The 24,906-nt window shown below is 33.7% G+C and overlaps 1 protein-coding gene across 2 annotated transcripts in view; it reads right to left on the bottom strand.

Annotated features, from left to right (window-relative positions):
• CRISPLD1 (cysteine rich secretory protein LCCL domain containing 1) overlaps positions 1-24,906 on the bottom strand; it is a 51,208-nt gene that overhangs the window by 8,956 nt on the left and 17,346 nt on the right. Inside the window, exons 3-13 of one of the 2 annotated variants that reach the window (XM_054498431.2) lie at positions 14,457-14,575; positions 13,986-14,118; positions 12,903-13,018; positions 12,090-12,190; positions 10,297-10,437; positions 10,061-10,121; positions 9,889-9,955; positions 9,552-9,682; positions 7,094-7,137; positions 6,928-7,000; positions 1,427-1,502 (exon numbers count right to left, since the gene is read on the bottom strand). In XM_054498431.2, the coding sequence (XP_054354406.2) occupies positions 1,427-1,502; positions 6,928-7,000; positions 7,094-7,137; positions 9,552-9,682; positions 9,889-9,955; positions 10,061-10,121; positions 10,297-10,437; positions 12,090-12,190; positions 12,903-13,018; positions 13,986-14,118; positions 14,457-14,575 (1,062 nt within the window). Of the gene's footprint in view, positions 1-1,426; positions 1,503-6,927; positions 7,001-7,093; positions 7,138-9,551; positions 9,683-9,888; positions 9,956-10,060; positions 10,122-10,296; positions 10,438-12,089; positions 12,191-12,902; positions 13,019-13,985; positions 14,119-14,456; positions 14,576-24,906 lie in introns of those variants that run through there. The other variant, XM_054498432.2, reaches the window with a different exon arrangement.

The raw sequence follows: 24,906 nt of genomic DNA, 5'->3' as shown, positions 1-24,906 counted from the left end.
TGGGTTGGAAGGTCCAGCAACGCAACCTCACAGAGAAAGTGGCAATAATTTAGGTTTTGAAGAATGACCACAGTTTTGACATAAAATGTTCAAAAATACTGTATTTCAACAGAGGCAAGAATATAAGCACAAATGTGAAGACTAGTACATTCAAGATACCAGCAGGACATTTCAGTGGCACGTAAGACTAGTGCAAATCTGGAGCTTGAGAGAGACTCAGAATTGGAGAATAATTGCAAAGGTAAAGCTGAACGGAAAAAAATCTTGGTAAGTAAGCTCACCAAGAGAAATAGGTGGTAATGTACATATTCAGGCCTCTTTACATGATCAAATTCCCTTAATATTCTATTGAATATGAGCATAAGACATTTCCTAAATTTGCGTTTGTAACTCTCTGCCTTAGAAATCTGTAATGGTTTCTAAGTGTTTGCCTCATAAAACGTAAACTCATCAGCATGCACTTTCAGACTTTGTCTGCACACTGATGTGAGCTGGATTCCTCTCTATCTCAGACTAACTTGGTTGAAGCCCCTTTTCGTTCCAATTTTCAGCAGCTTACAGACAAAGCTATCTGCTAGACTGATGTGCAGCTCATTGACTCTTAACTCCGTTACTCTGTAAATGTCACTTATCCCACTAGAACACATTCCCTGATCCTCTTTACCAACCGACACTAAAAACCTGGCTCAACAAGCACTTAACAGGCCTGGAACCTTGGAAGGCCAAGGAAGGAGGACTGCTTGAGGCCACACCAGCCTGGGCAACACAGTGAGACCCCATCTCTACAACAACAGAAAAAGAGCCAGGCATGGTGTCATGTATTTGTTCTTCTAGTTACTTGGGAGGCTGAGGCAAGATGATCACTTGAGCCCGAGTTTGAGGTTAAACTGAGATATGATCATGCCACTGCACTCCAGCCTGAGCCATCACAGCTCATATTCCTTGTCCAACCCCACTAAAGTCATCTCTTACAACATCCCCTCAACTAGTTCTCTTTTGCACATATTTTAATGTAGCATCTCTATGATTCTATGCTACATTTTAAATGCCGTTTGGCAGTGAAGATATTGTTTCAACTTTTGACAAATTCTTAATTATCCAGTTCAGACTTCAAATACTAAAGAATCAAAAGAAAAACAAAACACATTTTCCTTCCCAACAATAACTATAGACTATTTCATTATGTGTCTTATATAAAACATGCGGGGAGAATGTGAAGAAAAATTTTGTCAAATAATTATACCCTCATATCGTACATATGGATATTAATTTTTCAGTGATATGGATGTTTAACTCTTCTGAGAATGCATATTAACAAAGTCTGTTCATTTGCTCTGTATATAAATGTACATATATACATTTAAATGTGTCTATACATTTTTATATATACATGAATGTTGAGAGCTGTATAAATTAGGATACTTACATCAGAATAAACTCGAGTTCCAATTACACGAGCATAATGTGGATTTGCTTGCATACAGTTACGAGGACAGTATACTCTGAAAAAAATAATATATTATATATATATTAAGTAAGCTGGTTACTTAAGTCTTTCTTATTAGTAAAACCACAGATATGCATACACAAAGTAAGCTCAACATTCTAAACTACTCATTTTTTCTCCTGAAATAGGTCAATTGTACAAGCCCAAGCAGTAGACACAATTGCTTCTGTTTATCTATTTCTATCTTTTGGCATAAATGTGATTTAAAAAAATTAGTTAGGAAGCTTTCTAATGTGGGGATTTGAAGCCAAAAGAAACATCAGAAAGCACCTCAATGTATCTGAGAAGTTGGTACGCAATGTATCTGTAGAATTTAGTAAACCAATAACTTGGAAAATCTGAATCATTGTCTGCCTCATACATCTCATAGTTTCTCTTCTTTATATTTACATCTTTGGAATCTCATCCAATTTCATGGTTTTAATTATCATCTTTAAATGGCTGATTTCCAAATTTACATTTCCAGTTGGGACATCTCTTAATTCCAAACTTGAATATCCTACTGCTTATTCAACATCTCCACTTAGCTATAATAAACATCTCAAGCTTACCATGTATGAAACCAAATTCCTAATCTCCTTCTCTAGTTCCCAAATCTGTTCTTTCCGTAGGCTTCCCATTGCAATAAATGGCACCTCCATGATTCCAAGTGCTCAGGCCAGAAACCTTTCTATCCTCAATCCCTCCCTTAATCTCACACCTTACATTCAACCCATCAGCAATTTCTATTGGCTATACATGAAAACATATCCAAGATCAGAGAATCCCCAAGCACCTCAATCATGGTAACTCTGGGCTCTATCATCTACTGTCTAACTTACTGCAATAGGCTCTTCTATGCTTCTTCTATGGTCTCCCTGTTTCCAATTTGGCCCTCTCCAATCTGTTTTCCATACTTATATTAAAACGTACAAGTCCAGCCATGCGCGGTGGCTCATGCCTGTAATCCCAGCACTCTGGGAGGCCAAGGTGGGTGGATCGCCTGAGGTCAGGAGTTTGTGACCAGCCTGGCCAACATGGTGAAACCCCGTCTCTACTAAAAATACAAAAATTAGCCGGGCATGGTCCTGGGTGCCTGTAATCCCACTACTCGGGAGGCTGACGCAGGAGAATTGTTGGAACCTGGGAGGCGGAGGTTGCAGTGAGCTGAGATCATGCCACTGCACTCCAGCCTGGGCAACACAGCAAGACTCCATCTCAAAACAAAACAAAACAACAACAACAAATGTACAAGTCCAAACACATAATTCCTCTGCTCCAAATATTCCAGTGGCTTCCATCACATTCAGAGTAAATGACAAGAGCCTCAGGAAGGTCAATAAGCCCTGCATCTTCTATCCTCACTGCCTTTCCAACTTTATATCTTACTCCTTTCCCACTTTCTCTCCCTGCTTCAGTCGCACGGGCCTAATGGTTATTCCTCAAACACACACAATAGGCTTCTGTCTTAGAGCCTTTGCATTTATCTTCCTCTCTGCGTGGAATGCTCTTCCTCCAGAAATCCTACTGCCTTACTGATATCCGGTTGGCTTAGCTCACTTCAAAGACATTTCCAAACACTTTTTTGGTTGTTCAGGCTCTAATACAATATGACCAAAAGCTTTTTATTTAAACATAGGATCCAATTATCAATATTTAATCAATCACATGATATTTTAAAAAATCTACTCCCAAAGTTCAAGAAACTGTCAAATGGCACTTTACTTTTAATCAAGTGGCTTGTCTGCATTCACACACACACACACCCATCACTAAAAGGAAACACAAACTAAAACTGGAAAAAACACAATTTTAAGTAGTAAATGAGACTGTCAACATAACTACATGATAATCATTAGTGGATGATAGCATCAACAATTTTCCTAAAAGTATTCTAAATATACTTCAGTTGAAACTACCCTTGCCAATTGAAGCAGATCTTCCTTAACATAGCTTCTAAGAAATAGTTACAGTTTTTATTTCTAAAATTTATATAACACTGTATACTCTAGAGTGTATATACTTCACATACCATGGAAACCAGAACCATTTAAATATAATAAATCCATCTGAGTTTCTATAACTTTGAATTAAAGGGTTGATTGTTGTAAAAGATGCTGTCTGGGGTTTCTGCAGGAAGAAGGGTGTCCCCTTTGACTGGAAACTGATCTTACTGTATTTGAGAACTGCTAGGCATTCACCGTCATCCTTATGGTTGTAAAATCACTTGCTCTGCATGCTCTGCAAACTTTATCTTGCCCATATTCAGCTGTTGGTTTGCGGAATGCCAAAGTCAGTAGTCCAAGTTGAGTTAGTTTCTACTTAGATGAGTTCAGGTAAAACAAAGATTGGGGGAAGTTTTTGCTTGTTTGTATTCCAATCTGTTTTTAACAGCTTGTTACATACTACTAAGAAGGCAGGTACTGGTCTAGTAAACTTTTTTTTTTTTTTTACCTACAATTTGCTGGTAAACCTTGAATGAAAATGCTGACATACTTTAATATCTACTTTTACATCTTGAGCATTCAATAAATTTTAAAGATCTAATTGTTTATAGATATATGTAAAACTGGATAACATTTCTTATAATTCTTATAAGACACTAAGTAATAATTACTACATAGTAATCAAACGGCTACTAAATAATAGTTGGATAGTTTATTTTGAATTGTTCTACCAGACATGGAAATTTTCAAGGACATGACTTGCAGGAATCTTGTTTCTTCAAGGTCTTCTTGAGCTAATTTCATTAATTTATTTATTGTCATTTTTTATCCAGAATAGACTATGCCTCAGCCTACTTAAGTGATATGAAATTCTAAAAGAAATATACCAACTACATGGTTCCCTAAAAGTTATAACCTGTCATATAAATATCATTATAACCCAATTTATGAAACTATTACAATTTTTTTTCTTTTTTTTTTTTTTCTGAGACGGAGTCTCGCTCTTTCGCCCAGGCTGGAGTGCAGTGGCCCGATCTCAGCTCACTGCAAGCTTGGCCTCCCGGGTTCATGCCATTCTCCTGTCTCAGCCTCTGGAGTAGCTGGGACTACAGGCACCCGCCACCACGCCTGGCTAATTTTTTTTTTTTGTATTTTTAGTAGAGATGGGGTTTCATCGTGTTAGCCAGGATGGTCTCGATCTCCTGACTTCGTGATCCACCCACCTCAGCCTCCCAAAGTGCTGGGATTACAGGCGTGAGCCACCACGCCTGGCCAAAACTATTACAAATTTTATACAGGAAAAACAAATGACAATTTTGTTTCACGGAAATAAAAAAAAAAGGCAGAAGCTTTTCAGACTGCTTAGGTCAATATTATGCATAAATTGTCATTTCTATGGATTTATTATATTGGTAACAGTAAAGGCTAAAATTAAATTTTAAAAATTTACATCATTTTCCTTATTTCGATGTTTTGCTTTCTGAAACAAGCCAAGAAATAGGGAGCTTGTTTATTAATGCTTTACTTGATTTATCCCTTTTGCAATAATATTGATATAGTTTGTTTTGTTACAAAATTACCCTTTATTGAGCATCTACTAGTGAGAGCCTTTATGTTAGAATGCTCTACAGAGACTATCCTTATTATTTGGTCCTCATAAACCTAGTCACATGGCTAACATGAGGCTAGGCATAATAATCGTACTTAGTAGGTATTTAATACATATTTATAAATTTAAATTCTAAAGTTCCTGGGTTTTTTTCACATATTATGATGCTAAAATTTACCAGCTTCACCTAGCAATACCTCTTTACTTTTTTCTATAAAACTGCAATCTGTAAGTGTAGGGGTCTTGAGAAATCTGAAAAAAATATTTCTACAAAATTGACTAAGACTACAGAGCAAACAATGATTTAATCAAATATGTGAGCCTTATAAGAGGATAAATAGTCAAGCTCTAGTAACAGGAGATTGTATTTTTATCACAAAAATATTCAGCATATAATTAATTGGTGTTCAAATGGTAAAAAGTATATGATGCACTTCACCCAGTAAGAGCTCCTCAAATTATCCTACATACTTGGTAATCTGCTGATTTCAGCAAATGCACAAGCTAAAGAATTTTAAAATTCTCAATTAGCATGCACCAAGTTAGCTGACCAAAAATATTACAACAGCAGTCTTGCATTAGTAGAGACAAATGATTTGAAAGGAAACAGGCTATTTGTATGTGAGGACATTTATTATTTATATCACATCTGTAACTTAGAAACTGACAGAAAATGAAGTACTCTGTTATATGAAGATCACAGTCTTCTGTTATAAAGATTCCGTTATGTACCTTGTGAACAGCCAGTCCCATTCTTTAAGTGAAACATTGCTTTCATTTTAAAAGGGTAAGTAATGATGTTTTTCCAAAGTAGATAAACTTTTCCATAAAAATTAAGCTCCTTAAATTTTTAGACTAAAATGTTTTGTCAAATTACAACTATATCTTTAAATCTCATTACTAGTTTTTAGAAGTAGTGTGGATATTTGCATTAATGGAAATAGTGTGTATAGAACTAAGACTGGATATATGGAGACATACTTTTTTTTTCCTATCTACTGATTATGGATTAAACCATAATACTTCTAACAGTTTTCATCTTAGCTTGGCCAAGATAAATAAAGCTTTTTTCATTATTTTATAGTATATAAATTCCATTATAATCTTGTAAAAAGAGAATATAAAAAAACAAAAATAAGAGAAAGGCAAAGATGGGCCTTTTAACTTACCAAATGCAATCAGATTGATCTAATTTAAACTGGATAATGATGTTAAAATATGAGTTATGCCACTTTAGTTTCTGCTGTAAGAAATTGTTATGAACTGAATGATTTTGTCCCTTCAAAGTTCATATGTTGAAGTCTCAATCCCCAATTCGACTAACTTGGAGACAGGGCCTTTATGAAGGTAATTAATGGTAAATGAGGTCATAAGGGGGGGGCCTTCATCCAATAGGATTAGTGTCCTTATAAGAAGGGATGTAAGAGAGTGAGCTCTCTTTCTCCCTCCACTATGTGAGGACACAGAGAAGGTGGCCATCTGTAGACCAGGAAGAGAGCCCTCATCAGGAACTGAATCAGCCAGCACCTTGATCTTGAATTTCTCAACCTCCAGAACTGTGAGAAATAAATTTCTGTTGTTTACACCACCCAGTCTATGCTATTTTGTTACAGCAGCCACAGCAGACTAATAAAGCACTCTTTGTATCACAGATGAACATACAGATTACATGCATAAACCCTGACATTATGAAATAGCAGAGAATACTTTTGCATTTTGAGAAAGTACACTAGGCCTGCCTGGAGTGCATGTAGTTTATGATGTTTCATTGCTCCCTCCTGCTTAGCAGTTCAAGATTATACAACTTTTGAATCCCAGAGACATCAGAATTTCAGGCAAAAACAGTTATCACAGGGCCAAAGCCCCCTATGTGTACACTGGTTTACCTTGGGCAATGTGAAGCAGGCTTATGAAATGGACAGAGCTGTTCCACAGTTGTTTCACAAGTCACAGCCTGAACTGAAGAATTAAAACACAAAACAATGAGTGAATCCTTTGAAAGCAATAACATACTACACAGTACTAAGAAAATAAGATGAAGAATGTGCTAACCTGTCACTTTAGAGACTGTGAAGGAATTAGCAGACTGATATTTGCTGAAGGTAAAATACAGAAATGTTAATTATTTTCATATAGGCATCAGCAGCAGCAGCATCATTTCTGGTATCTTTCAAGTCTATGAAAACTTAATTTTCTTTTTTAACACTTATTAAAATAGACAAGTAGCAATATAAGAATATATCATTAGCTTTATGCTAAATCCATATTACCATCAAGTATTAACCAAATCAACACCATTCTTAAGGTTATCTCTTTTCATTATTAATCTCAAAAACATCTAGATAATAGCATAGAGCTATATATATATAAATATATATATATATATTTGATTCCTATCAAAATTAAAACCCTCAAATACTAATTTCCTGCCTCCACGGGACCAAACTATTTAGTCTTTCACAACAGGAAATACAAGACAATGTTGTGAAAAGACTACAAAATAATAAGTACCTAAGGGAGCGTCCATTATTCCTTTTTGTTCCCCCTAGTATCTAGCAAAATTATACAGTAAAATGAATAAACTTCTCCTCATCACATGCATTATTAAAAAGCTGAAATATAAGATTAGGCACACAATTATACATCAAAATTTTAATAGGTTTATATAACATCTATTGCAAAAGGTAAGGCTTATTTGTGATGGTACTTTAACATGGTACACTCTCTGAATACATTAGCTCAGAACTGAAGGTATAAAATTTCAACAATTCTTTATTTCCATCAGCTTCAAATTCAGTATTTAATATTCATCATCTATAATGTGTCCAAAAGAAATAACATTCTTTGAGGCATAAAATATACAATCTATTAAATATAGCCTTCAAGTTTCAAGAGAATTTCTATAATAGAGATAACTAAAAATTAAGAGGAAAAAAAGTAAATAACAGGATAAATGTCCTTTAATGGAACACCCACCGCTTGGCTTACTAAAGCTAATAACTAATATTTATTATTTATTGAAAGTAATAAATGTTTTCCAAGTGAATAGGTTAATTAATGAATATTTCTATAGAACTTCAGGCCAAGTGTGGTGGCTCACGCCTGTAATCCTGGCACTATGGGAGGCTGAGGCTGGTGGATCACTTGAGGTCAGGAGTTTGAGACCAGCCTCGCCAACCTGGTGAAACCCCATCTCTACTAAAAATAAGAAAAATTAGTTGGACATGGTGGCACGTGCCTGTAGTCCCAGCTACTTGGGAGGCTGAGGCAGGAAAAGTTGAACTTGTGAGACTGTCTTAAAAAAAAATTTTTTTTTGGCTAAAAAGAGTTATCACTAACAGCTAAAAACCACCCTTCAAGCCTTTTAATAAGACTGTATAAGCCAGATGTGGTGGCTCACACCTGTAACCCCAGCACTTTGTGAGGCCGAGGCGGGTGGATCACCTGAGGTCAAGAGTTCAAGACCAGCCTGGCCAACATGGTGAAACCTCGTCTCTACTAAAAATACAAAAATTAGCTCGGCATGGTGGCACACACCTGTAATTCCAGCTACTTGGGAGGCTGAAGCAGGAGAATCGCTTGAGCCCGGGAGGTGGAGGTTGCAGTGACCTGAGATCACGCCACTGCACTCCAGTCTGGGTGACAAAAAACAAAAAACAAAACTAACAAATGAAAAACAACAATAAAAAAAAGACTGTATAGGAGATCATTCCACAAATTTTTGAGAGTTCCTAATAGTTTTTTATAGTTATTAATTCTAACTTAACCCCACTGTGAAGTTTCATGCAACTGTATTGTAACAAAAGAGACAATGTCAAATTTCCTAAGAAAAGGAGTTCTGTATGAACTTCAGTAATGTTTACTGTTTTACTTAGAGGGAAAAAAAAAGACACTAAAGAGGTATTCCAAAAGCCCCCATTTTTCTACTTTCTATACGGTACATGTAAAAATACACAGTGTTTTGGAATAAGGTATTTGGTACACCTAATAGGAGAAACATTAATAAAATTAAATGCTTTTATATTGGGATACTTTTAAATGGACAAAAGAAAGATGACATAGCATAATACATATTTACAGAACTTTTCAAAATGCTCTTTTCTCTAATGTAATTTATCTTATCAACAAAGTTACTGTTGCATGAAATAAGCCATTTTCCCTAAATAGGACAGGAAGAATATGCAAATTACTTACCCTTCTCAGGGTATTTTCTGTCAAGCTAAAAAATGTATTGCTTTACATTGGAAATTAACTGTAAATTTATACATTTTTAATGAAACTCAAAAATTTGAAGTTTTAGCATGCCCATTAAAAGCAAAAGAGTTCAACTTTGACCTTAAATGCTTTATCTTCTTTTTGTCTAAGAAAAGTACAAGCTAAAATGAACCTTGAAAATAATCAAATTCTTTCTTCTTAAATTATTCTATGCTTTGCTCTAAAAAAAAAAAATGTGTTAGCTCACTGTTACAATTTAAAATTATCTGGTCCAAAAGATTATTTGGGTACTTACCCAATTGTCTGAATACCATTTCTATTGGACTTGATGAAATAATGCTTTCTTCCTTGTCTAGTGATATCTACCCAGCCACCATCATTGTCTATTATACCATAATGCATTGCAGCTCTACAGATGCTGGATTGCTTGGAAAAAAGGAGGAGATAAAAAGATGTTAAAAATATTAGAGTTCTGCATAAGTCCCAACTATTTACCACTTACATGACTTTCAATTAAATAAACATTTCTGGGCAAAATATCTATACTTATGTAAGATGTTATTTTGCACAATAAAAATCAAATATTACATGGAATGACTCTATCCTCAAATAATTACATTTATAACACTTACCATTTCATAATGTACACTGCCAATAACTTTAGCTTTACTATCCAAACAGCCAGCAGGACATTCGTACCTAAATAAAAGTAATTGGGCACAAAATTTAGTTTCTCTGAATGTTAGCACAAAATAAAAATATTTATTATATTCAATTAGTTTTCAAAGTAATAAAAAATATTACCTATTGCAGGTTGTTCCTTTGCACTGATCTCTTAATCTTACTTCACAAGAAACAATTTGGGCTACAAAGAAAAAAACACCTAAATAACTTAAATAATATAAAAGCAGTTGTAGTTCATTATATATAGCCTAACGACAAAATTTTTTCCATTCTAAAAATGTTCTAATTAATAAAATCTTGATGGATATACCATTTACGTACTTTGAAAATTTTAATAAGTAATATAGAGGTCTTACACATTTGCTGTGTGCTTATGACTTCATTTCTGCTACTATCATCTGATCTTGTCTGGACATGGGTTTCATGGACTTGTGACTGCTGTCGTTCTATTTCATTTGTTTCCTCTTCTCGAGGAGGATGATACCTGTCTGACCCTTCTGTTAGAGAAAGCAGATTTAGGAAATATTAACCCTATTTGACATGTGCATGAATTATCAAATAATAATATACTTTGATACTCCTATTTAACATTTAGAACTAGAAAAATCAACTGTTTTTCTGCACAGGTTTTGGCTTAAGGTGGTGATCTTAGGTACTGCAGTGGAATAAATGAACACACATAAGCCTTTAAGTCCTTGATTCATTTATGTTAATGTTCGACTAATATTCAATGAGGCCACTTCTAAACTTTGCTTATATTTCAACATATCATTGTTTGATTTTCATAATGACACCATGAAATCTACACAGTGATCTAATAAGGTCATGGCTTAGCAAAATCAAATTTGTTTTCAATTAAAATCATATTCTTAATATTTTCAGGAGGATCACATTTAGACTTCTCCCAAATGGAAATGTGGCCTAAAGAAGGATTTACATGCCCTTATTATCTATGACAAAATCCATGTCCATAGAAAGTTTTTTTCCTTTAGAAGAAAATTCAATGTGCAGAAATTTAAACTTGAGTATGGAGAGCAATTGCAAACTTTAAATTTAATGTTTATTTCCAGACTGGCCTTTATCAAAGGCTTGACAATGGCACATTTTGGAGAGGCATATTATTTTGATGCATGCCCAAGAACTCAGAAGCCAAAAAAAAAGTATGAAGTCACAAGAAAGTCAGCTTTAAGTAAAAGATAATGGTCACCGGGGAAGAGGCAGGTAGGTTGGAGGTTTGGACACAGAGAATATGAAAAACACCCACACAAGGAAAAAATGCTGCAAACGCTTCCAGGAATTTTAAAATGGCTTATACAACAGAGGGACATATATGGGCACTTCTTGTCTACTCACTTTAGTTAATGCGTCATTAAGGGAAAAAAAGAGACGTGTCATTATGAGCACTAAAAAAGGGCTGCAATTGTTCAAATATTTCCTAATATACTTCGTCTACATTATTCCTCCTTTAGTCATCAAGAAAAAAGTACAAGGCAGTAAAAAATGTTCACTTGAATGCACAAGTGCATGACTTTTCACAAAGCTTTGTCATAACAGTTTATCTCTATGTGCTATAAACAGGACACCATATTTACTTTTTAAGACATCAAATGCATTTGACAGTACTACTTTTATAGTAGTTTTATATTACTATTATATTTTTCTTATTATTTTAGCATGACAAATTGAATAGTGTGCAGTGAGAAGTGAAAAATCAATATAATTCATTGAGCATGGTTCAATAAGATACACAAAGGGGTGTTTTGTTAAAAATGTTTAAAGTGCTAAAGATAAATTGTGTTAAATTGCTAAATCCTTTAAAAAAAGATGACAGTTATGGAAATAACTCTAGTCAACCATACATCAAAATGACTCTTTTTAAGAATATAAATATACTTGTCATTCTGGGGTAATTTCAAAGTAGAATCAGAAATAGTTACCTGAAATAACCATGGAACTTTAAAAATTTCATATAACAAACTTATTAGTAATATAAATATTTGTAAAAGATTTCTCCAAAATATTTGAAATAGAGTTCTAGATACTTTTCGTGTAATCATTAAGTGCACTTCTGGCTTTTTTAAACATAAGTAATGCAGGAGCTGGATTAAAATATAAATCAACATGAATACTACAACACAATAGCGCTTACCTTTGTAGCACAGATTTTCTCTACAGCCCCCTCCAAAACTAGGTGGGCAAGCAGAACAGGGCCGCCCATGTTTGTAAGGGGCATGGCCCCACCAGTTTCCCCTTTAAGAGATGATACGCTCTATTAAAAAGTAGTCTAACGCATAATTTATAAAATATTGTGAAATATCACTATATATGAACATTCTAAGTAATTATTTTGGCGTATAGATTTAAGACATTCATATAATTTATTACAGAGCCCTTCTGGTTACTAGGTTTAAATATAAATTACTGCCTCATTTTGAAAATTTCCAAAGTAATTTATAACACATATTGTTAAAAATTACAAAATCAAACTTTTGCAGAAAGCCAAACTCTGCCACGGAATATTCACTATATTCCATTTACTTTAATAAAAACACATTATTAAACTTGAATTTGACCCTAAATATGATTGTGTCACATTGTTAACGTAATCCCTTAAATGGTCTTTACACAGATGAAAATACATTTCTCAATTAATGTATAGTTGTTAATCTCTAATAAATAACAATTATTCAATACTTATGGATAGTATAGTGAGTAAAACCGAAGACATAAAAATATGGTTCCCATATTCACAAAGATTATACTCTCATATTTCATATCCCCCTTTATGCATTTATTTTATGCATTAGGCAACTATAATTGTTGCCATAGTAAATAAACAGAATTAAAATAACACACTTCATTCAGTGATACACACTGAAAATGGGGAACAATCAGGAACATAAACGTATTTTCATTTTGTTAAGAAAAATGTACATCTGAATGTAGTGTTTTGTCTACTCACTTTGGGGAGTAATTGCACACCAGGTAGACAGCTTTGGGCCATATCTGCCCCCAGATGTTCATGTTATGACACAAATTAATGGCACAACCAATTCTGTTACTAGTTGCCCACACAACCTATATTAGAAAAATGAAAGGCTCAGAAAAAGCAGGCTGAAATGAAATAGGACAACACTTCTGAGAGAAAAATGCATAAAATTTGAATGTGAGAAGCCAACGTTTATCATTCAAAATGAACTGAGATCAAATCAAAAACGGTCTTTTTCCTGAGACTTTGAGTAATACCTAATTCAATTTTAAAAAGAGAGCTACAGAAAAATAACTGTGTCTGGTTATAAAATGCAAGCATTTTCAAATGCAAATTTAGTAAATAATTCAAAAGTTACATCCTCACAAACCTAATGTCATATTAACATTTCTATAAAGAAACTTTTCTGACAAAGGAGCAGAAAATCACATCCTAAACAGCAAATACTGGAGCAAAAATTTACATGTTCAGATTTCTTATACAACATGATCTTTTCATCATGTCACTGGTTATCAGGTAGTTTGACGCTGGTCAATCTTATCACATGCAAAAGCATACAGAACAATTAATCTGCTTTATATTCACTGATAATAAGTCTGATCAGCAGTGAGCTTTATCAATCTGCCTTTAGTTGTTTGATTTGGAAGTTTAGAACATACCAATTGTGAACACGAAATATAAATATATATATATGCTGCACATGTAAATATTGAATGTCATTGGTAAATAAAACTATATTTTTATTCCTTGAGATAAAACTTTGACATTGAAGATGGTATATTTCTCCCCATATTACTGGGACTATATTAAAAATGTTTGATATGCAAAATCACTGAAATAATGTCTTTTTAAGAAGATGTTTGGACTTTTTTGTGTGATAATTATTTTCATTGTTTATAGAACTTTGTAAGCCAATTCAACATAATCAATATCCATATAAATTTTTTTAATAACCATATTAAATGATGTAAGACAGACAAGTTCACTAGCCTAATTTCCTTCATAGTTACATTAACTCAATTTGGGGGAATTAAGTATAATACCCCCCAAACATACCTGTGTATAATGTGTACATACAGGGCCAGAACACCTGAATGGACAATATGGGTTGCATTCATGTTCATATGGGTAGCTAAAGTCTTTCACTTCATCATACCACGATTGTACATGAAACGTCGGGGGCCTATATCTATTAGAAAGAAAATAGTCACAGAGGGCAAACAAAGTTGGAGAAAATACAAAACTAAATATTGCAAAATACATTGGTATAATTTGGTAGAAAGACACTTTGGCGTAAATTATTAAACTTAAATATTTATGCCCATTACATTACTAATAAGTTGTTGATTTACATTAAAGTCTAAAAAACTGCTGATTGTTCTCGTGTGGCATTTATTTTTTGTTACTTGTTTCATGATTACTTTTCTTTCAGGCACCAAGTCTTTGAAAAACTGTACTGATGAATTAATAAGGATTTCATTTTAAACACTTATGTTTTCAGAAAGAAAAAGTTGTGCTTTAAGATACCTTCCCCAGTGTGCTCCCAAATTCTGTCCAATTGATGGAAGCAAGCTTGCAGGTCCATGTTCCCACAAGCAACTTTCAGCCCAGGATTCTGCAGATCTTTCCAGCTCTACATCCCATGTCTACAGTTTAAAACAAAAGCAAAATGTGCACATGTAGCATTTGGACACTTCTTCAGAACATAGCATTGAGCAGTTCTTACATTTTCTTCTTTCTTTCTTTACAAAGTCAACATCATAGTCTGGATTCTCATCAGACTCAAAAGTCATCTAAATTTTTGCACTGGCCTCCAAATCAATCTCCCTGTCTCTATCTCTTAACCCTCCAAATTGCCCCATACGTGTTTAGAATTACTTAAGCAAACACGAATATGCTGAAGTGATTCCTCTGTATAAACACATAAAACAAATCCCCATATACATAAAGTCCAAGGTCCGGGGTCCCACTCTTCCCTATCATTAAGCATACAAGTCCTTGCTCTTGCTGACATTGTTTCCTCTCCCTAAGCATCCTTCTCCCAGTTATTTGTCAGACAAGTCCCTACTCTTTCTTCCTTCACAATCCAACTTTATAAAATACTTTTTCTGTGACATCGTATCAATTCTCTTAGATGTAAGCTATCCCTTTGGGACTCTTAAGGCTTTGTTATATTCCTCTGTTTAGCACTTATTACACTGTAATATTAGTATTTGCTTACATATCTATCTCTTTCATGAGACTGTAAATTGAATGGGACAGTGCTGCTGGTATCTTTGGTCTATTTTCTAGTGTCTATCATCTGGACAAGGTGATTAATAAATGCTTGTTAAATACATGAATGAATAACAAATCTGATTCTCATAAAATATATGTAGACATAAAATTAAAATTAAATGATGACAAATTCATTCTTTTAAAATAATTTAAAAAGAAATAATTTAAATCACTGATTAAGTTATTTTAGTGAAATGATTACTGAAATAATTTTGCAAGTTCTGGGTTTAATATTCAACTTATTAATTTGAAAAATATGCAATATAGTATGTGTGCTGGTAAAAACACCGAGTTATGTGGACCTGGGCTCAATCTTAGCACTACAATTACAGACTCCGGGCATGTTATGAAGACGGGAAAACAAATCTGGGAATGAAACCTGAGGACACAACCCAAGTGACAGCGATGAAGCTGAAAAGAGTAGACAGTGAAATGATGTTCAGAAATTTAAACTCTTAGAACTTGATAAATGGCTGGAGTAGGTGGTAAGGGAAAGAAAAGGTGAAGACCGATGATACTACCAAATTGGAAGAAAGGAAATAGGGAAAAAGAAATAGATGGTTGTAATACAAGTGTGTGTCTAGGTATTTCCATGCATATTTCAATGGTGATATATGAGGGCACATATGCCAAGTAGAGAGCAGAACTACATGACTGGGGGTCCAGAGGAAAAACGTGCTCTGAAGATATGAATCTTGAAGTTATTCACCCAGAGATAAATTTATTCGGGAATATTATATAGAATAAGAAGAGGAATAAAAAAGAAAATTCTGGGGTTGTCAAAATCTAAAGGGAAAAAACCCTAACAAGATAACAAAAGAAGCCAGGCAAGACAGGATAAAAGAGGTTACAGAAAAACTAATTAATATGAAATTATGAAGCAATGAGAGAGAGAAGATATTGGGAGTAGAGAATGGGTAACAAGTGTGAATGACACAGAAAACCAAGATTTCCTAAGTACTAATTCATGACTAAAAGCAACTTCAGATCAATGATGGGTGAAGAAATCAGAACACAGAGCATTAATAAGTGAAGAGAAAGAAAAAGTACAGAAAACAAATGTGAGTTACTTTCTCAATACTTTAGAGAGAAAGAGAAATGTGGCAGGAGCTATAGATGAGATGCCAGAGTCTAGGGAGAATTTGTTCACTTGCTTTGATTTTTAAGGGATACAGGAAATCTAATCACGTCAATATGCCAAAAGGAAAACACCCTAGGGACAAGGAGGCATGGAAAAAGAAATGTATGTTTGAGGAGAAGAAGATTCCTAATTCATTCATATAATTTTTCATTGGTGAATATTCCTCCCCATTCCATTGTGGCTCTGAAATATGGATCAAATCACAAAGGAAAATTTATACAAAATTAGAATAAGTTTATTATCATCATTAGTGTATCTTAATTTTCTAGCAAAAATACAAAAATAGTGTATAAGCGACTAAAAATATAAGAGCAGCAAGAGTTGCTGCTTTTCATAAAAGTTTTAATTTTACTTTCAATTAGTGTCAAATACTCAAGATGAATGGTTTTAAGACATGGACATCAGAAACAAATGCTATAAACAAGTATTATCAGGTAAACACTTTATTTGCCAATTACAGGCATATTATTAATTAACTTTACCATTTAACTTTGACCTAATTTTATAATTACATATAATGTTTATTATACAAAAGTATAATTCAAGTTGTGGTCACTATTTGTCCAAAGAAGAATTAAGTAAGAAACACTGAATTTGGCTGAAGTCCCAGAAAATGGGCAAAATGTTGATTTCCTTTTGTATCTAGAAAGTTGGAGAAGTAATCGTCTCTTAAAAGCAAGCAGGTTTCCAGATGTAGTCCCTAAAGACATAGGTTGTCCTTAAGGGACAAATTATTGTCTGCAATCCAGGAAATCAGATTCTTGCACAGTACTCCAGTTATACACAGGACATAACTACACTTATCTGTAGGGTTTTTTTTTTTAATATATCAATCTCATATTCAAAGAGTAGCCAGAAAACAGAGGAAAAATAGAAACAGTTCCTGGAAGGCTAAAAATAATTGCTTTGAAACAATTGTGATGGTTTTAAAATACCCTTTCCACCAAAGGTGGAGTTGAATTCCCCCCTCTTCCCTTGAATTTGAGCTAAATAGTGACTCACTTCTAATAAACAGAAAGAGGCTGGGAGACTTCGGTAGCTAGGTTAGGAAAGAAAGCTTCTTCTTTTTTTTTTTTCCTGTTAAGACACATCATGATAGACCTAAGCCAATGGATTAGGAGTCCAGTTACCATGAATAGGTAGCTGGAAAGAAAATATGTAAAGAGCGCCAGAGATGTGAGTTTTTCCAGCCGAGGCATGTGACCTGTGAGTTTGCGAGCCCTCAGATGACAGCAACTCAAGTCAGGGCAATCATGAGACACCTCAAGTGAGGACCATCCAGCTGAGCTCTTAGAATAATCCTTATGGCTGCTACTCAAGTTCAATTTACTCTTGTTTCACACATGATTCTACAATCTTAGGTGTCAGTTTTCCCTATGAAATTGAAAATGGATCCTTTTTAGAAAAGATATACAACTAGTTCCTAACTAGTTTAATATACTACAGTGTATTTCAGTGTTTCAAGTTTGCTTTTATTTCTGTTGTATAGAAATCGGAATAAAACATAAAACATATTATTCAAATACTTCAAGCTAATTTTTTCTTATTTGTAAATTTGTTAGCTGAAATAGAAGGTAACTCCGATCACTTTGAGGACTAAAATTCAATGTTGAATATATACAATGCATAAGCTGTATTTAAGGTATGACTTACGATTTTATTTAATCCATTAAAAATAGTGGGAAAAGCATACTGAATAAACTATAATATTGCTAAAATAATGGCATACATTATTTTAATATAAGTGCTGAAGCAGAGGGGCATGCAACTAAAATTTAGTTCTTTATCAATACTAATATTAGTGACTAAAAGTAATTATCTATTCATAGAATTGAATAAAGCATACCTGTTTAGGTCAAGTTCAATAATACAAATCAAGTCTTAAAAACTTACTGAAAGAAATTCTGTCATGACTTAACAATAAGCATGGTACATATTTGTTAAAGCTACAACATATTTCACGTTTTAAAACTGCCAATAAGTTATACCCACCCCATTAAGTGTAGGTTAGTCCCTACACATTTCTATTTAAAAACAGGTTTACAAATTAAATCAAGATGGGCCAAAGAGCTTCTTTTTTTCTTCCTCTGAACTATTCACCCAGCACTAATTTAAAGACAAACCACACTACAATGGCCACTTCTCTATAAAATGAGTACTTGGGTACCCATTTCTATATACTTGAGGTGTGCAAAAATGAAAACAACTCTATTTCCCAACTACATCTGAAAGTTGTTCCTTCTTAGAGCATAGTTAAGTCTTCAATGAAGTTTTATTACTTAAAGAAATATTTAGAATACTATTGACATTCTTTGTCTCCAATGATATTTTTAAACTAGTTCAGCATGAAGGCTTTCTCATCTCAAGTGTGTGTATGAGAAATTTTAAACTTTGACAGAGAACTTTCAAAATTAAACCAGGCCAAGTATAGTGGCTCATGCCCATATTCCCAGCACTTTGCGGGAGGTGAAGGTGGTAGGATCACTTGAGGCCAGGAGTTACAGACCAGCCTGGGCAATATATGGAGACCTGTCTTTACAAAAAATAAAAAATGAAAAATTTAGCTGGTGCGGTGTCACGTGCCTGTACTCCCAACAAGTTGGGAGGCTAAGTTGTAAGGATCAAGGGACTTTGAGGCTTCAGTGAGCTATGAGAGCTATGATCATACTACTGCACTCTAGCCTGGACCACAATGTAAGAACTTGTCTCATTAAAAAAAAAAAAAAAAAAGTCGGTGGTTCACGTCTGTAATCCCAAGATCGTGCCATTGCACTCCAGCCTGGGTGACAGAAAGGGACTCAGTCTCAAAAAACAAACAAACAAACAAAAACTGAAAACTGGTAAACCTACAAATACATAGTAATTTTAGTACTAAAATATCATAGAAATGAGAAATTATGTAGCTATCTAGATATATAAAAATTTGCTATCCTTTGTGAAACATGAATGAGCTCCCACTGGAACACCTGCTATGTTGCTCGAATAAGAGTCAATGACAGCTGGAAATCATTCAATAATGTAATTTAGGCTAGCAGTATTGCTTACCAGTAGGTTGTATCACTGTATATTATGCAAAAACAGTAATTGTGATACAACTTTTTCATTCTCTTTGACACAGAGTTTTTTTCTCTTAAAAAGATTTAAGGATTTTCAAATATATCTTCTTGACCATAGTAAATTAACAGCTCTTTCCAGATTTACATAATATGAAAATTCATTTCCTGGGGGTTGTTTACTCTTTATAACTTCAAAATTATTATGGTACTACGTTAAACAAGAGTTGAAGACCAATAATTAATAACTAAGAATTTTTCTGAAGAGTATATTTTCTGATAATTCAGGTTTCAAGAATGTTAATGAAAAACTAAAATGGAAGGTGTTATTATTTTTCAAATGAATATCAAACATTAATTTCACAAAGAAGATCTAATGTTAAATATGTTTTCCATTAATTAGCATTGTTTTGGATTACATTAAAGGATATAAAGTTTTATGAGATTATATGCTTGATGCAAATTTGTGTAATCAGACTTTCACATATAAATTACCCCCAAAGATTAGTGGTGGGGTGGAGGTGATGGGCCTTCATTTATCCACAAAGTTGTTTGGTAAGTTGTAATTAGTCTACCACAGAGACCAGGATGACATTGAATTTGTTAAGTAGTTTATTTTACAGAATTCTTTAGATTCCTCAATAAATAAAACAAATTAGTAAATAATGAAATTTTAATAAAAAGTTGACCAGCATGGATAGCTTAACACCTCTAACCACTACACAGAAATAATTATTGACTAGAAACTCTTACATCACTTCTTAATTGTTAAATGCTAGTCCCTATATAAAGAAATAGGATTGAAAGATTTTCGGCCACTGTAGAAACTTTCACCAAACTGGATGAAGCTACAATGAGACTTTTAAAGACATGCTGAGAAAAATGTCTTAAATAGATAACATAAACCTTTCTCAAAAAAACTGGAAAATAGCAACAATTGTAATTAATTACCTAAAAATTTTATATAGTATAGATAATATAGAAATGATTTAATTTGTTGTACAACTTTTTGCAAAACTGATGTAGCCTTAATGGACTTCCAAGATAAATGCCAAAAAGAATTCCTAATTGGACTATTATACCGTTAAGTAGTCTAATTAGATGACAAATAGTGGCCCATGATATAATTCAAAATATGGACTTTTAAATATGCATTAGCTCTGACACAAAAAGTCAAATACTGCATGTTCTCATTTATAAGTGGGAGTTAAACAGTGGGCACATGCATGGACATACAGAGGAAAATAATAGGCACTGGGGACTCCAAAATGGAGGAATATGGGAAGGATAAGGAATGAAAAATCACCTACTGGTAATTGGGTACAACGTTCACTATTTGGATGATGGGCACACTAGAAGCCAAGATATCTATTACACAAGATATCCATGTAACAAACCTGCACGTGTACCCCCTGAATCTACAAAGCAAAATAAAGTATGCGTTTCTCTCTGGCAAAGTAATAATCTAATGAAAATATGGTGGCATTGCAAAGGCAGTTATGCTGGAAGTCCGGATCTAGGCTGGAGGCTCTAAAGTCTTACCTTTCCACTAGTGAAAGCTGAAAATAATGATAAAATTATTTTTAAAACTGTCTTAGCCTTTGCAATAAGTTTTGAACAATAAATTCCCCAAACATCCTTCTTTTGAGACACATAAATGTGCATGCTTAACTCAGAAAAGCACTCCAATATCTCTAATCCTACCTATCCCAGTTCTGAGCAGTCAAGGGCTGACAGAAGTAATGACAGAATTATGCTTTAGTTTTCAATGGTGCTGAAAATACCCCTTCATTAGTGCTGTGTGTTCTGGACCTATATAAGTCAAGCGTATTCATGATCAATTTTCTTCTTCTTTTATTATGCAGACAGAGACAAAAGTATGCATTGTTCAAATGACTCAAACCATAAAATACATGAAACACCCTGGAAGAGTTCTCTTTGCCATTTAAATTGTTTATTTCCAAATTTATATCTTTGATTATATCAAGTTTGGTTTCTATTTCCTTATCTCTAACATTACAGAGCTGAAATAAGTCTTTCCGAATTCTTTTGTACTTAAATGGAAAAGACTCAGCTTTCTAATTCCATTGTTTGTACTTCACAGTCTCTTAGATGATACCCTGTATTGCTTGTAGTATCCCATAAATATTAGCTGTAAAATAATATTTCTGGTGACAAAGGCATCTGATGACAATTAAAATGACAATGAAGAGCATCTCAATTACCTAAGAAGCAAAAGCTGTTTTCAAACTGCTGTTTGAGAAGCTGTTTTGTGATAACCAAGGAGATTTCAGATTTTCTAATTATGAGCCCATGAGAGCAGAGCTCAATTTCTTCAAAGTATTTTTGATATTGTTCATAAGAGATAAATACAACATAGAACCTTCAATAAAACTTTCCATTTAGTTGAATAAGAAGATAATCTTAATAAAAAGTTAAAACCAGGCCTCTCTTCAGTTTAGTCCTGAAAATATGATGGTAAAATATTTGAAATAAAGCACAGACTTCTAAATATAATTTTTTGCACAGCTATCAGGAACACCAGAATTTTTCAAGCTCATGAATGCAGAAGTGATTTGAGAAAATCAAAGACATACAGAATTATCTTTTTAAAAATACTGCTTTAAAATATAGTTCTTGCTATGCTACCACTTCTGAAATAAAACAGGTTTGTAAATCATCCATTTTATTTCGATCCCTCCCCAAATCTTTTGTGTTTTCCTATTTAAATCAGAAACTACAATCCAATAATCTGATAGAGTAAGTTGTCAACGTGATCCTAACTACACCAATAACCTGACTTCCAAGATATCCCAATAGTTTGTTAGTCTATGAAAATATCACATTGGACAGTTCAGAATACATCAGATTCAAATTCCAAATACAATGACTCATTATAAAATCTGTAAAGCTACGTAATTTTCTCCCAGACATCAATGAAATAAATAAGTAAATAAATCTGTGCTGAAAGAGTGTGAGATGCTTTTGTGACTAAATCATCTGGTATTAAACGCACTATGGCAAGCAGCTGTATTGCATTCCTTACAATTCAATTATTCCAGGTATTTTAAGTGTTGTGCTTCACCCATTCTGAATAGACTTTGAAGTTATAGGGAAAATGCACGAGGCTCAGATTTCAAAGGAAACACTTGTGTTACAGAGCACAGTGACTTTGCCAACTACTGAGAAAGAAGCATTACCTTAAGGCAATGCACAAATTAGGGTCTCCTGCAAATTCAGAGATGTGAGGCATTTGTGGCAGTGTTTCACTTAAAATCTAAAACAAAGGCTTAAAACCTTAAAAAAAATAGCAACCTAACAGTTTAGGAAACTCCTCTACATTTTATTAAAATTAAAATAACTTTTGTAATGGAAATTTAATATGCAGATATACTCACAAGATTATTTCAATTAAACCCATTGTATCAATATATAAATATATCATATTTAATATTACATCAGATGCATGACATAGGGCTTATTGTCTTTGTGGGACAGCAAAGCCATTAATTTTCTATAGAATTACAATCCTTACATTTTCTATAGAATTTCTACTGATTAAGCTCATCTCATCTCAGTGTCAAGGTCCCCCTCCCCAAGTGTGGCCATACCTTGCCTAACTCACTTATCAAGAAAATCTTTAGTAATTGCAAATGTATCATATAATTGATGGTACTTTAAGTCTTGATCTATACATATTCTTTACTTCTTGATCTTTAAGTCTTGATCTATAGACATTAGGCCATTTTATAAGAATAAACATCTGTGTTTACTTTATTCATAACCCAGTAAATGTTATATAGATGCAGGATTGATCTAAAAGTCTATAAAAATGCACGATAGGAAAACTCATTAAAAAATCTCTCTACAGTATGTATTTATGAATTAGTTTATGTTTTATATTCAGATATCAAAATAACCATAACTTAGGTTTTGAAAGTAAATAAAAAATAATTGCTTTTGTGTATTTATGTGGGGACACCAAATTTTCAAAATGAAATTAAAAAAAGATCTAAAAAGTGAAAAACTTCTTGGACAAAAGAAGAAAGTTTATGGACACACTGAAACTGAAATCTACAATTTGACATCTAAACTTGAATTTAAACCAAAGATGATTAATACAAGAAACATTCAAATGTATATTTACATACTTTTAATGAAACTGCTATGTTATGTTGCTCAGTGTCTCTATATTGCCATATTAAGAATTCTGTGATAAGTTTCCACTAATAATTCCTGCCTCAAGAATGATAAATTGCTGTGCCTGCAAACAGGCAGTGAGAGCTACAAACAACATACGGTTTCCTGTTTTCCTTGAATGCCATGAAGCTCAAAGCTGGTTTACGAACCATAGCATTCTCAATCAGATTTTTAGACATTCCTCAGGAATATGACTACAGCATTATTTTCCTCAATATTAAAACAATGACTAAAAGGATGATTTTTTAAAGAATGGTTTTCAAAAGTCCTTATTTAAAACTCTGAGAAAGAAGATGGTGTTAAATATTCATTTACCCCACACAGCCATCTCAGCCCCTTACTGCCAAGTTCTATGTCTCACGAGATAGCTCCACATACTGAGTTACCTCAGGCTCTCCTGCCCCCTGGCTTCTGGTTAGATTTGGCCAACGAAACACACAAACAGGAATTCCGAGGGTGGGAGGTGAATTTCAGAATGTGTTGCCCCTCTGAGTCCTCTTGGCCTCACCGCGATGGTGACTGGGTCCTCTCACACAACCCTGCTTCCAGGCGCCTGTCTTCACCAGCCTGTGTCAGGACCACAAAAGCCTGGGCACCCTGCCACATCCCATGGCTCACCTTAATCCTGCCCACAACTCTGCATATAGGCCCTTCATCATCATTATTATTATTATTTTTTACTGTTGAACCCCAGTTATTGTAGCATTTGTTTCCTGCTGAAAAACAAATATTTGAAAATAAAAATCTTTCACAGAATTTTGATTAGCAAACTGCCTAACAACCTGTTACCTGACACATACTAGATTTTAAGGAATGCTCTCTTCTTCCCCTGTTCCTATAAGAATCTGCTTGATTTGCTGTAATTAATGTATCCTGTCTCTTCATATTGGGAACATTGCTGGTATTTATGAGTCAGAGAGAAATTAAAATTCAAAATTTTGAATGATTGAAAAATAAGATAATCACTGCTATCTAAAGTTCCAATGAGAGAGTAAATAATCTTATAATTCATATTTAAGACAACAGGAATTACACAACAAAGGTTGAAGTATGTTACTCCTAGCTTTGTGGTAATTCTTACACAATTAACTAATTTAAGACCTTTGTTAAAAACAAATCTTTCTGAGATTCATTTCCAACTGAAGCCTCCAAGTACCCCTGAAGTTCAGGTTTCACTAACATACATATATGTAAAACATTTTTTAGGTCAAGAAAGGTCAAGAAACTCAAAGTTTGGAAATAATTTGTAATAAATGTTTCGCTTTAAAAAGTCAGACTAATACTGTCATATTACCTCAAATAAAAT

The sequence above is a fragment of the Pongo pygmaeus genome, chromosome 7, assembly GCF_028885625.2.
Source record: "Pongo pygmaeus isolate AG05252 chromosome 7, NHGRI_mPonPyg2-v2.0_pri, whole genome shotgun sequence".
Lineage (NCBI taxonomy): Eukaryota > Metazoa > Chordata > Mammalia > Primates > Hominidae > Pongo > Pongo pygmaeus.
This window is presented reverse-complemented; position numbering and strand designations above follow the sequence as displayed.